General features: G+C 34.2%; 1 protein-coding gene across 7 annotated transcripts in view; it reads left to right on the top strand.

Annotated features, from left to right (window-relative positions):
• Positions 1-13,218, top strand: part of COL21A1 (collagen type XXI alpha 1 chain) — a 174,898-nt gene that overhangs the window by 69,110 nt on the left and 92,570 nt on the right. For 5 of the 7 annotated variants that reach the window (XM_036024263.1, XM_036024260.1, XM_036024262.1 and 2 more), the window contains 6 exons: positions 6,732-6,900; positions 6,992-7,208; positions 9,499-9,672; positions 10,671-10,748; positions 12,424-12,432; positions 12,736-12,819. In XM_036024263.1, coding sequence (XP_035880156.1) covers positions 6,732-6,900; positions 6,992-7,208; positions 9,499-9,672; positions 10,671-10,748; positions 12,424-12,432; positions 12,736-12,819 — 731 coding nt within the window. Of the gene's footprint in view, positions 1-6,731; positions 6,901-6,991; positions 7,209-9,498; positions 9,673-10,670; positions 10,749-12,423; positions 12,463-12,508; positions 12,820-13,218 lie in introns of those variants that run through there. The other 2 variants (XM_036024265.1, XM_036024264.1) reach the window with 2 other exon arrangements.

Raw genomic sequence — 13,218 nt, 5'->3', positions numbered from 1 at the left:
CTGTTCCATTGATCTATGTCTGTTTTTGTGCCAGTACCATGCTGTTTTGATTACTATGGCTTGACAGTATAGTTTGATATTAGATAGCATCATTCCTCCAACTTTGTTCTTCTTTCTCAATATTGCTGTTGCTATGCAGGGCCTTTTGTGGTTCTATATAAATTTTTGAAATATTTCTAGTTCTGTCAAGTACATAATTGTAATCTTGATAGGAATGGCATTGAATCTGTAATTGTATTAATCTATTGCTTTGGGTTGAATGGACATTTTAATGATGTTAATTATTCCTACCCACGAACATGGCATGTGCTTCCCATTACTTGTATCTTCTTCAATTTCTTTCTTCAATGTCTTATATTTAGGGGAATAACTTTGTATTACATCTATAGATTAAAAGAATTTGAATCTAATCTGTATTACAGGTAGTTTACACTGTCAGGGCTTGTAGTATATCAAAAAATATGAATCTTCCATTCATCTAATTAGATAACCTAGACCCATGTTTCAAGAAAATAAACATAATATGTTTATATTTTATGTGACAAGTGATGTTTGGGTAGTCATTGGAAAGAGTGGAATGACTATGGTGTGATTCAGAAAATACACAAAATAAGTGATTAGTGTTTATGATTGGATTTAGATATAGCTGTTAGTTAAAGGAATAAACAAGAAAACATTCAGACTAATTTTCAATAGAAATGTTTAAAGCTTGTGTTAATGGCCCATTCTCTCCCTCTTTTCCTCACTCTAAGATGTTATGTATAATATTTGTCACCTAATTACATATTTTATTTTCATAATAACCCCATACTTTGTAAATGGCAACAGGCATGCTAAAAGGAGTAAAAATTGATGCAACCACTTTGAAAATGTTTTTTGGCATTATCAGCAAGGGTAAAGCATGCACCTACCCTATGAAACAGCAATTCAACTCCTAGATATTTAACTATAAGAACAGACAAAACCAATCAATCACTAGTTATAGAAATCATAACAGTGGTCTTTAGTGGTGGTGGTTATGGTCTGTAAAAGAAATTGAGGTAGGTTTCTAAGGTGTTAGACATACTTTGTCTTATGTGGTGCAAGTTATATGTGTGTATCCACATGTGCCAATTGAGCTCTCTACTTGAGATTAGGATAGTTTACTGACTATAGAGTGTACCTTAATAAAGTTTTTAAAAATTCAGTAAGCATGATGTCTATTAAAGTAAAGCACCATCTTCTGATGGTTTTATTAATAAACCTGAGGTTATCAATTATATAGTTATCCAGGCCCATCTCTGGAGTCAGGCCCAGATTTGGGTTGGATTACTGACTTGTCCACCTCTGTTTCTTGAGGTGTGACCTTGGGCTAAGTGACTGACTCCAACCTTAGTGACGACATAGACCACATTTTCTGAAGGTTAATATCAGTGTTCTAGAGAAGTTGTGGAACATGTTAAGATGCCTGGATATTTGGTTAAAAAAATAGAGTGCATATGTTAAAATGATATATAACTGTAATATCTGGCAAAAGCTTAGTCTATTTAAATTAAAAATGAAAAAGAAAAGGAGTAAAGAATAAAGCATAAGAACTGGAAACATACTATTTTCTGTATATATGTAAAAGCAAAACATACTACCAGTTCTGCATCTATGGTATTCAGAGGAAAGAATAATTTAAAAAATTTATCATATAATGAAGGCTTTTCAAAGCCACATATAGTCAACAAAAGAAAAAAGCAAGCAAAATATAACCAGAGACATTGAAATTAAAAACAATCTGACAGCAACTAGAGGGGAGGTGGGAGGTGTTATTTAAGGAAGGATTTTCAGGAACCGCTATAAAGGACACATGGACAAAACCAAGGGGGAGGGTAGAAGCAAGGGAGGGAGGTGGGTTTGGGTGGGGTTTGGGTAGAAAGGTGTGTGGGGGGAATGCAGACAATTGTAATTGAACAACAATAAAATAATTTTTAAAAATGGAAAAAAGGGCCCTGGTTGGTGTAGCTCAGTGGATTGAGTGCGGGCTGTGAACCAGTGTTGCAGGTTCGATTCCCAGTCAGGGTACATGCCTGGGTTGCAGGCCATGACCCCCAGCAACCACACATTGATGTTTCTCTCTCTCTCTCTCTTTCCCCCTTCCTTCCCTCTCTAAAAATAAATAAATAAAATCTTTAAAAAAAATGGAAAAAAAGCCACATAGATTTCCATTTTTCAATATTTTTTTCTTATTGTCAAATAACATATTCTATGATCACAGAGGCTACTTATGCAAAATATTTTGACTGTTCTGGTTTGTGCATAAGTGGTTGGAGTCTACTGTTCTCACTGACGTATCATTGAAAGGAACCTTATAAGAATCTGTGTTTATTATGTCCCATTGTCTGTAAGCCATACATCTGGCAGACAACTTCCTCAGATAAAGGGCTGTTGACTCTAACCTAAATTTCAAGACAGTTGGATTGGTCGCTGATAAAGGGTGATGAGATTGTTCAACCTGTAATGAGAAAAGAAATTATGTCAAGTTGGGGCTGTCTTCTTTGTTATTTACCTAATCTTTGGTATGAGGATCTCTACTTGGATAATTTATTTTGGTTTTGCTATTGTTATTTTATTCTATTTCCAATATGATGCAATAGAATTTAAGTTACAATCTTAGTGCTTAATTGAAACAATGGTGATGGTGATGAACTTATGCATGATGTTAAAGTACATGATGATATAATGGGTGTTAGGGAGGCAAATGTATGAAATTGCCACTGATCACCATCGAGGGGTGTGTATTGGTGTCACATAACTCATGTTGGCCTTACATTAAAACCAAGTTCAGTCAGGAAAGTTTGAAGAAATTGGCTGGTACAGATCTGAGCAGCACTGTAGGCACCAGAGATGACTCTTATTGGACGTCAGGTCTAGATCGGTAAAATTACTTAGTCTTTCCCCACAGATCTTCTTCATAGAACTCCCAGTTCTCAATACAGTATGTGACTTTAGGAGTGGGCTGGCAGACAGACAACCTGGCAGTGTAAAAGGCATTGAATACACACTTATAAACTAGGTGAGGTATGTTCTGGAAGAATGTGTTTATCAGTGGCCCTGTGATTCTATATTATAACTAGAAAGGGGTGGCTAGACACATATGATTGCTGTGGTTAGACTCAAGATATATAGACTCAAGTTTTTGTGTTCCTGTTCATGAGAGGATTTAAATAAGACATTTTTTGTGATCTTGATAAGACTAAATAACTTATGAATATACTACTAAGCCCTGAGATTTAATAGAGAAGCAAATATTACTGGACCCCAGCATTTAAAATAAATGGAGTAATCTGTGCCCATATCAGAAAGCATTTCTATTCCAAATGTTCTCTGAACACGACGTGACAACTTTATAGGCTGTGTAGGAAACCATTTGTGAACTTCGGTCTTTAGTGTGTCTTTTTTTGGCCTTGCTCCTGAATGCACTATTAAAAAACTAACTTTGTTTATCTAGGTTATTTTACCTACCTGTTGTAGGTGTTATAGCAAGCTACCAACTTAGCATTTGATTTTCCTTGTAGTTAAAATTATAACTTTCAAAATTCAAATTTTATTTTTATTTCTATTCCCCTCTCTGGATGTGGTTGTATACTTATACATTTATTTCTTCTTTTCTACACAATGGTAATGCTAATTATTTACCTGTTTTATTTTCCTTGAAGTTTGTGTGAAAATTGTTGCTTGGTAATCAAAATAATGGAGATTTGATCAGATCACTGGGGAGGACTAGGGAGGGGCTGTAGGAGGAGGTCGCTTGAAGCAATAGTACACAGTCTAGGACAGGATTGGCTGAGAAACTGAATGCTCCGAAGTGCATGGAATTAAGGTCCAGAATACTTAAAATAAAAGAAGGGCAGAGACTGGCTCTTGGGCCCTCCAGGAAGCCTGGATGATCCTGCTGCAGCTTCCTGTGTTTCCCAATGGATAGATTTTGGGTGAAGGTACTTTGGGCACGGCCTAGGATCAGCTGGCCTTGCAGAGGGTGGCAGGGTTATTTTTCCTTGGGTGTTGTAGAGGGCTTGAGCTCTGAGGCAGAAGCTTGCTATTCTTTCAAAATCGTGTAGCTTTTGTATCTTATATTATTTTAATTTGTAAACTAATCCTATAGAAATAAGATAACTAAAAACTAACAGGGAATGCTAGGAGAACTCAGCTATTGAGGATTTTAGCCTTAATCAATAGGCTTAAGTGATTAAAGCTGTAGGTGACTAATGCATGTGGAAAGCTGTTATTCCAAAATTGTGAAGCTTTTGAATAGACTTCTTCTTCCATCACTAAACCTTTGCCTCCAGAATTTTGCTTGGGGGATGGCATTGGGCAGCAGGACCCCACTTGCTGTCCAGTAACAAAAGTTTGGTAACAAAAGTAGCCTTTTAGTAGGAACCTTTTTTTTAACCTGTCTCTTATCTCTGGGCATATGCAAACATACAAACTATATCTGAGCATTTTAACTACATTTTTCTTTAAATTTCCCATGTGTAAGGATATTTAATTTTTCTCCTTGTAGGTAAGCAAATTGTGAAGAAGATTATTCCTACAAGAATATATAATTACTTAGATATGTTTTCCCTAAAGAGATGTGCCTAGGTACATGTGAAAACATGGCTATATTGTTACTATTGATTTACATTCCTGATTTCACAAACTGTCACATTGCTTTCTATAAAGTTTGAGGAATTAGAATAAAGTGTAAAGGATTTTATTAGAGAAAAGGAAGAACACAATACATGCTTTATCCCCTGCACTTGCATGTGATTTTTGAATGACAAAGCACTTTCACGTACATTGTCATATTTGATCCTCAAACAAACCCTATGAAGATGATTACTCTCACATCACAGATAAGCATTCGAAGGCTCATGAGATGTTATGAGAGAGAGGCTTAGGTCTAAACCTAAAGTTCTTGTCTAAGTGTGAGTTCCTCGCCCAGCATCTTATAACTTCTCTTTTGTAAAGCAAATCAGAGGAGCAGTTGTAATCTGATTATTCTTATGTAATGTTTAACGTATTTTATTTTCAGTTTAATTTTTTTCTTTTGTAGTTTTATATCAAATCCATTTGAAATGAGGCTTCATACATTGTTCTGTATAACACCTCCCCCAAATACTGCCTCATAATGACAGGAAAGATTTAATTTTATTCATTGATTTATTATTTAAACTACATAATAGAGTATTATTGGGAATAATTATTTCTTATTTCTGTTTTCATGTGGAGGGATCAGCTGGACTATTTCGATCTTTCTCCCCACTGTCTTTCACTCCTTATCCCTGAATGAGAAAAAAGGTTTTCAGGTTAGTGAGTTTGATAAAAGTAGCTGGTAGACCATGTGCAATTTTTAGCTGGCAGGGCCTGCTCCGGAGGTGGGTGGAAATAAATCAGTCCTGCATTGCTGGGAAGGTGTGGTTAAGAACAGTGTACCGATTGGAACTCACTGAATCACACATCTAATGAACACTTCTGTTTGCCTGATTTCCCTATCTTCTCATCAGTTAGCCCCAGCTTACTAGAGGGAGGAGGATATGATGAATTGGGTCCCTTCAAATCTCAGCATCTTAAGACCCAGAGAGAAAGAATATTTTTCCTTTCCCAGGAACATATCCAGTTTTATTTTTATCAAACCTTCATTATTTTTCCAATATTCTATGGTACAAGTTATGACTGTACATTTTTGGCTAATAAATTCATGTCATTACTTTTTATTACATTATAAATATGATATATTTTCCTTTCCTTAATGTTATATAAGAGAGTGATTATCTTAAGGTATATGTAGTGGAGTTTGTTCTTGTTTTTTTCTGTTAGCTGCTTTATAAAATATAAGCAGTCATGCTCAATGTGTATGTTATATGAGGGCCTTGGAAAAATCTGAAAATATCACAAGATTTCTACAGTGAAATGCTTAATAGCATTTCAACCATATAAAAATTTCCACATAATTTGAGATACTAGTTTCCCAGAGAAGTGAAAAGCATATCATATTTTAATAATTTATATAGATTACTATATAATGCAAATTTAATTATTTTCTTAAGGAAATAGTTTTTATAACTATAATTACTTAATATATAATATAATTAATAATAGATGAGAAAATAGGCCCATTTTTAGAACTTTCATGAACAGAAAAGACCCATAATTAATGTTTTTCCCAGAGTGATGGAACCAATGATATTTAAACTGTATAATTAGAAATTATAGAACTGGAAAGAATATCAAGAACAACACATTTTTTTTACCCCTCAAATGCTGGTAATGCAAGAAAGGAATCTTAGGGTTCATCTAGATCCAAGAAATGTAAGAGTTATCCAAAGTCATGTGACTAATTAATAGAAAATCCTGGATGAGAACCATGAATCCTGTCCCAGTGTTCTCCCACCCTCCGACACCCAGCTGTTAGATCTCCTCATACTCAAAATGCACAGTAACTTACAAACTTCAGCATAGTGTGTAAAACAATCCATTACCAATGTTCCTCTTACATTTCTGTTTTATGTTTATTCCCTTTCAGAGGGAGAAAAGACAATTGGGACTTCATTCTCAAATGCTAAGAAATCCCCATGTTTTCTCAGAAAATACATTTACATAATATATTTGTGTGCATATACAGATTTTATAATTCTTACATTCTCCAATATCCCTCCCTTGATATTCTTGTTGAAGTAATAAATGGTTAATCAATTTTTGTTGCTTTTGCTTTTGCTTTATAGAATCTGTCTGTCCAACACGAATTCCAGTGGCAGCTCGAGATGAGAAAGGGTTTGATATTCTTTTAGGCTTGGGTGTAAAGAAAAAGGTTAAGAAAAGAATCCAGCTTTTACCAACAAAGATAAAAGGATATGAAGTAACATCAAAAGTTGACTTATCAGAATTCACAAGGTAAATGTTATGTGTTGATGCAATTGTTTCTGGTGTATCTATAGGTATATTAAGAATTCTTTAAGCCTTATTCATGTTCTTCTTTTCCTAGCAATGTTTTCCCAGAAGGTCTTCCTCCATCATATGTATTTGTCTCCACTCAGAGATTTAAGGTCAAGAAAATGTGGGATTTGTGGAGAATTTTAACCATTGATGGAAGGCCACAAATAGCAGTTACCTTAAATGGTGTGGATAAAACTTTATTATTTACAACAACCAGCGTGATTAATGGCTCACAAGTGGTCACCTTTGCTGACCCTCAAGTTAAGGTAAAGATGTCTGGATATGATTATGGTATTTATGAAGAAACACTGTTGGGTTTATGTGTATTGGGAGAAGAGAGCTATAATTTTACATTTCTGAAAAGATATCAACTTCACCTTTTAACATTGCTTTAACAAAGGAAGGAAAATTGTTTCTTAATCCATACGGAATTTAGGGGTGGGGGGAACTAACATTTTTTTAAATGTCTACCACTAGTTGCCAGGCACATTTAATTATAACCACTCAAGGAAAACCTGTTGTTCCCATTATGCAGACAAAGAAACCAAAGTTCAGAGTTATTAAGTTCCTACTCAAAGTAACAGGGCTAATAGGTGGTGACTAGAGAAATTGAATTTTGGTCTGTTCGTTTTCAAAGTTTATATTGGTCTGTTTTAGATTGCTATGTCTTATAGGATATTGAAATAAAGACATTTGTTAAAACATTAAATACAGACAGATAATGGATGCAGGATTCATATTCATTATGAGGATATTTTATTTCTCATAAAGGAGTATATTAATGAAATCAATAAACTAAAAATGAAAGTGTACTCTTTTTCAAGTCATGTGTTCAGAATACAGATGTGATGATAACAGCAATTAAGTTTTGATCATTATAATTATGAAAGTCTAATATAGTATATAACTTAGGAAATGTATGAGGTTATATATGAAATTATACATTTATATAATTTCTTCATTTGGTAAATTACATTTTTGAAAATTTGTTGCCTGCCATTTTTATTAAAGGCAATGTGCCAGATTCTATAAAAAGTGACAAATGACTAAGGCCTGTTTCTTGCCTTCAAGGAGCTTATTTATAATGAGAAATTCAAGGCTTCTGATATTTAATGGAAGAATATCATGTTAGCAGAGTTTGGAGGGGAAAGTGGATTCTCATACAAAATATGAGGAAATATTTATAAGTGAAATTGTTTTTGGACTGACCTTCAAGGATTTTGATAGAGCAAGAAAAGGACATATTAAGTCAGTGGTTCAGTACTGAGTAGTCATGTGTGGTACAGTTCAGGGTTTTTATTTAGAGAATGGAAATTTGTATCCCCTGTGTGTGGAGTGTAGGATACATAAAAGAAGATGCTAGCAAGGTATGAGATCAGATTGTGGGGAGCTTGAAAGCCATGCAAAAGAGTGTGGACTTCATTTGGTGGATGGCAAGATCCCCTTTAAAGGTCTTGGCCATAGATGTGCAGTAGTCAAAGCAATGCTCTCCTCTCTTTTTCTTTCTTCTTTCATGAGCAATACTTTCAACTCTGTCTTGGGATTGTGTTAGGTCTTGGGAATATAGAAAGTAAGATGGGCAATATTCTCTGCCAAAATTCTAGGGAGATAGCTTAGTGGAAGTAGGAAGAACAGCATGCAGAGAGGAGGGTTAGAGATAGAGATATGTTTAAAAATTAGTCAAGTAAAGCAAGACACTCATGAGCCTAAATTATGTCAGTGAGACTGGGCTGGACATGATGTGAATTTCAATCATGTTTAGGAGATATATTTGGTAGAACATCGCGTCTTGCTGTTATTGCCACTGAGGGAAAAATTGGAGGTAAAGAAACTTGTTTTGGTTTAGAATCTGAAGATACTATGATTTAATGGAAATAGGGATAAGAAGAAAGTTTGAGGGATAGTTCAATTTTGCTTTGTAGCATATTCTGTCAGACTAATTGTGAGACATCCTGGCAAAAATTATTCTAGCCACTATTAGAATTATAGGCATCACATGCTGATGTCAATATGGGAATTTTTCCATAGAAGTAGTAATTGACCTGCAGGAATGGATGAAACAGTCAAAGAATAAAAAATGTTGACGACAGCCCTGAGGAGAATGCCTCATTAAAGGGGAGGCTGAGGAAGAGGGGTCCTCAAAGAGAAATAGTGTGAGCAATTGGAGAAGAAATATAGATAATCAAGATAGTTTGAATCATTGAAGTTCAGTGAGGATATCAAAGAGGAGGGATTAGTTGTAGAGTCCAACATTGCAATGAAATAAAAAAGATAAGGAATGAAAAAACCGTTTGGATTAAAAGATTAGGAACTCATTTGTGACCTTGAGGGAATCGTTTGGCACAACTGTTTTGAGATATGTAATAGAAGCTCTAGAGTTTAATTAAAAAAAAAATTGGTGGGGGGCATTGGAGGCCCAGCTTGGGGCAGAGTGAATTTGATTACAATACAGCTGATTTCTGTACTTTAGATTTATGGTTGGCAGCAAAGGAATAAGAATTAAGAAATAAAGGTAGGCTAGGAATTTTATTTACGGATCTTTTATACCTTCTACAGACATTGTTTGATGAAGGCTGGCATCAAATTCGTCTCTTAGTAACAGAAGAGGATGTAACTCTGTATATCGATGATCAACAAATTGAAATCAAACCCTTACATCCAGTTTTAGGGATCTTTATCAGTGGGCAGACCCAAATTGGAAAATACTCTGGGAAAGAAGAAACTGTTCAGGTGATTAATAATGATTTTCTTTTTCTTGCATTATATAAAATGGAGCCTTTGCTGCCCTTTCTGTATTTAACTTAATTGTGAATTCCTTTAAGATACTTAATTAAAATGTGGTCAGGTCATTAGTGAAATTGTGTGTTTTTGTGTAAGTATGAAAATGTAAAATTAGATTTAGTGTATTTTATAATAATAATACTTAGCAAGATGTTCCCCTTGGTTTAGGGTAGAATTCTATATTCTGATGAAACATTAATTTTATATTTCCCAGGAGAGGCATAGATTAAATAATGAATTTGAAAAAGGAAATGTGGTTAGAGCTGTAAGTGGTGTTACAAACATTTCTTTGTAGCTATGAAGATAAAATTAGATTAATGCATGTCAGGGTTCTTCATGACCAAAACCAGCTTTCTCAATATCTCTTTAAAGTGTAGTATGTACGTGTAGGCTGACAAGTGTGTGCATAAAAGCCATTTCTTATAAAGCCCTTTATTGGAAAGGCATGTCTTTCCTACTCTGTTTTTATTAAGGGAAGACTCACATTTAAGTGTGTGATTGCACACATGGTCTCTATATGTTAATGTTACATGTCATGTTACAGTAAGTGTTTAAATAGTAACAGATGCTGGGCCTGCTACAGCATTCCGTGCCAGTAACTAAATATCTGTAACTAAAGATGGTTCCTGAGCTGCTATTCTGAGTGTCCTAGGAAGTTTCCCTAGACTAGCTTTCAATACAGGATACTGAAAAGCTTCACTGGGTTCCTGAAGGAAACCAGAGATTTGTTTTTGGTGCTAGGGAAGTTTCCTTAGGAGTTATGTTGCATTAGATCTTTAATACTCTATGTGAGGTATTCAAGTTTTATATTCAAGTTTTAGCTAAATGCTGTGATTTAAACTTTCCATAATTGCTAACTATAGTGGCTGTTTCAGTGTATCTGAGATGTTCTTATAAAACAATTAGTGTGTGTCTCAATTCTAACTTCACTGGGTTTCTGTTCCTAGTTTGATGTCCAAAAGTTGCGAATCTACTGTGACCCAGAACAGAACAAACGGGAGACAGCATGTGAGATTCCCGGATTTGTAAGTAGGATGGATTATTTTTCCCAAATGGTGCTTCAGTACTATCAAATAAATAAATAGAGTGTAGATAATATGTGTTGCTTAATTTGATATATAGTTATTTTTTTTTCAATTTTCAAAGGAAATAAAGTTTCATTGATTAAAACATAGTTTGAAGTTCTTAGTTGAAATAAAATTTTAATGTTTCACCTTGTAAGTATGAGTGAAAGATCACAAGAAACTATTTTTCCCACATCATCTCTGGTTGTGATTGGTCCAGTATCACTTGAAGCAGGACTGGGCTTGATCTAGAAAAACAGGATTTTTTTTGTCTGAATATCTAGTGTGTAAAATACATTATTATTTTTAATTAAATGTATAATTATTATACAGCACAGTTCTGGAGTAGGAAATGATTCATTTTCCTGCTCACCAGTATGTTTTCTCAAACTATAATGAACACATAGTTTTCTTTTTGTTGTTTTTACATAAGTAAGGTTTTCTTATACTTCTAGGATGTAAGCAATATTTCTGTTTATTTAGCTATTTTTATTACTGTGTTAAGAGGGGAAAGATTATAAACTAAAATGTTATGGAGTCTGGTTATATACATGAATGTATACATTCAGTTTCTTCTCCCTTAGGCAAAATATGGCGTGTAGTATTGTCACTAATTCAGATAAAGTGGAATGTTGTAAAAGTTTTTGATGTGAATTCCCAGTAGTATTTGAGCTTTATGTGTTTTTTTAGTCATGCTGTCATAATCTCCTTTTTCTCTATTAATATGCATAATTTATGAATCCACATGTTCTGAAATCTTGAGGACATAGAGCAACATAACTAATGGATCTATAATAAACTCAAAGATGGACTTAAAAATGATTCATTATGAGTATTCTAGATAGTAATTATTTAAGCAGTAAAACTTTTAGATGCTGGTAACTTAGAATATAAATCTCTACTAAAAGTATTAATGGTATTGCATTTTGAGAGTCCACTGTACATAATTTATTTATTGAGACCTCTGCCTCATGATATAACCATTACCATTTCCTTTCCATAGAGCAGAGGCATAGCCTTATTCCGTGGCAGGTTTTGAATTCTCATGTTCAGTGTCTTTTGTTTTTATGTCTCCTTCCTTACTCTCGGCTGTGACTTTGTGAATCCTGTTTGCCTCTTGTACCTTCATTTCTACCTTCTCATTTTCTGATGTAATTTATTGTTTGGAATGATTATTAACCTATCTCAAATTGTGTTTTTTTTTGCTAAGAAAGAGATTGTTTCAGGAGAAACTGTCCCAGAGTGCATAAAATTTAATTCTTGCAGTTTATGGCTTGGTTAGATATGTTCTGGCTTTTCTCTCTGATTCTTAACTGATTTCCAGTAAGTTCAAGACAGCATACAAATGCCACCTTGAGGTATTTTTGTTTCTGCATGGCCATTATATTAAGCAGCTTTAGCATTTTAATTTTCTTCTTCTACTTGTCATTATGTGAATTTTCTTTATCCTATTATAAATGTAGTAGTAATGTATAAATAAGTAATTTTTTAGGATAGTTGAAAGCAAATATCTTGCTGGTTTTGATATTTCAGGCATCTCTAACTAGACAATGAAATATCTGAAAATTAGGAAGATAATTTAGAAATTTAATTAAAAACACACTTTCAAACACATTTGTTGTTGTTTTTCTTTCAGAATGGTGAGGTAGGCCTGGTTACTATTGTTCTCCTTAAGGTAATATTTGCATTATGGGACTGGTTAGCTTCCTTTCATCAACTGTAAGTATTTTAGACAAATTACACCCATTTTTTATGGAATTTGAGTGTATTTTGTGTTCATAGTTTTTTGTGATTAGGAATTTGTTATTAGATTAGGCTAAATAAAATTGGAAAGTAAATGTAAGTTATCTTCATCTTTTCACATAAACATATTCATATACATATGTACATATATACACACACATACATATGTACTTTTCCATGTTTATTTCATTTTTTGTCTTTGTAGTGCCTCAATGGTCCCAGCGATGTAGGTTCAACTCCAGCTCCCTGTATTTGTCCTCCAGGAAAACCAGGACTACAAGGCCCCAAAGTGAGTAATACCTAATGTGCTAATTTTTGTTAAAACACATTAACAAGCTGAGCAAATGTGTAGAATTCCCAATCACCGTTGACCCTGTTGTGAAATTTTCACCTAATGTTTCAGAATAGTTCACACCTTGAGTGTTAGTGATTTTTTAAAAAAGTATATTCTAACCTGTATTTGCCTTTGAACCTGAAACTGATACCCCTAGCCCACCATAGAGTGTGGAGGGAGCATTGTCTGTTTGCTTCCCCGCTGCCCCCTCCCCCACCTCGCCCCTGCCCAACACTGCTGCTAGATTCCAAGAATGTTTCTTACAACTTGGTACAAAATGAAGAAAGAGCACTTTTAAGATATGTTTTAAATCCTTAAATTTCTAAATTCTTAATTTGTCAAAAAGATTTTCAG

This window comes from Phyllostomus discolor, chromosome 4, assembly GCF_004126475.2.
Source record: "Phyllostomus discolor isolate MPI-MPIP mPhyDis1 chromosome 4, mPhyDis1.pri.v3, whole genome shotgun sequence".
NCBI lineage: Eukaryota > Metazoa > Chordata > Mammalia > Chiroptera > Phyllostomidae > Phyllostomus > Phyllostomus discolor.
Note: the sequence above shows the minus strand (reverse complement) of the source record. Positions and strands in the feature narration are given on the sequence as shown.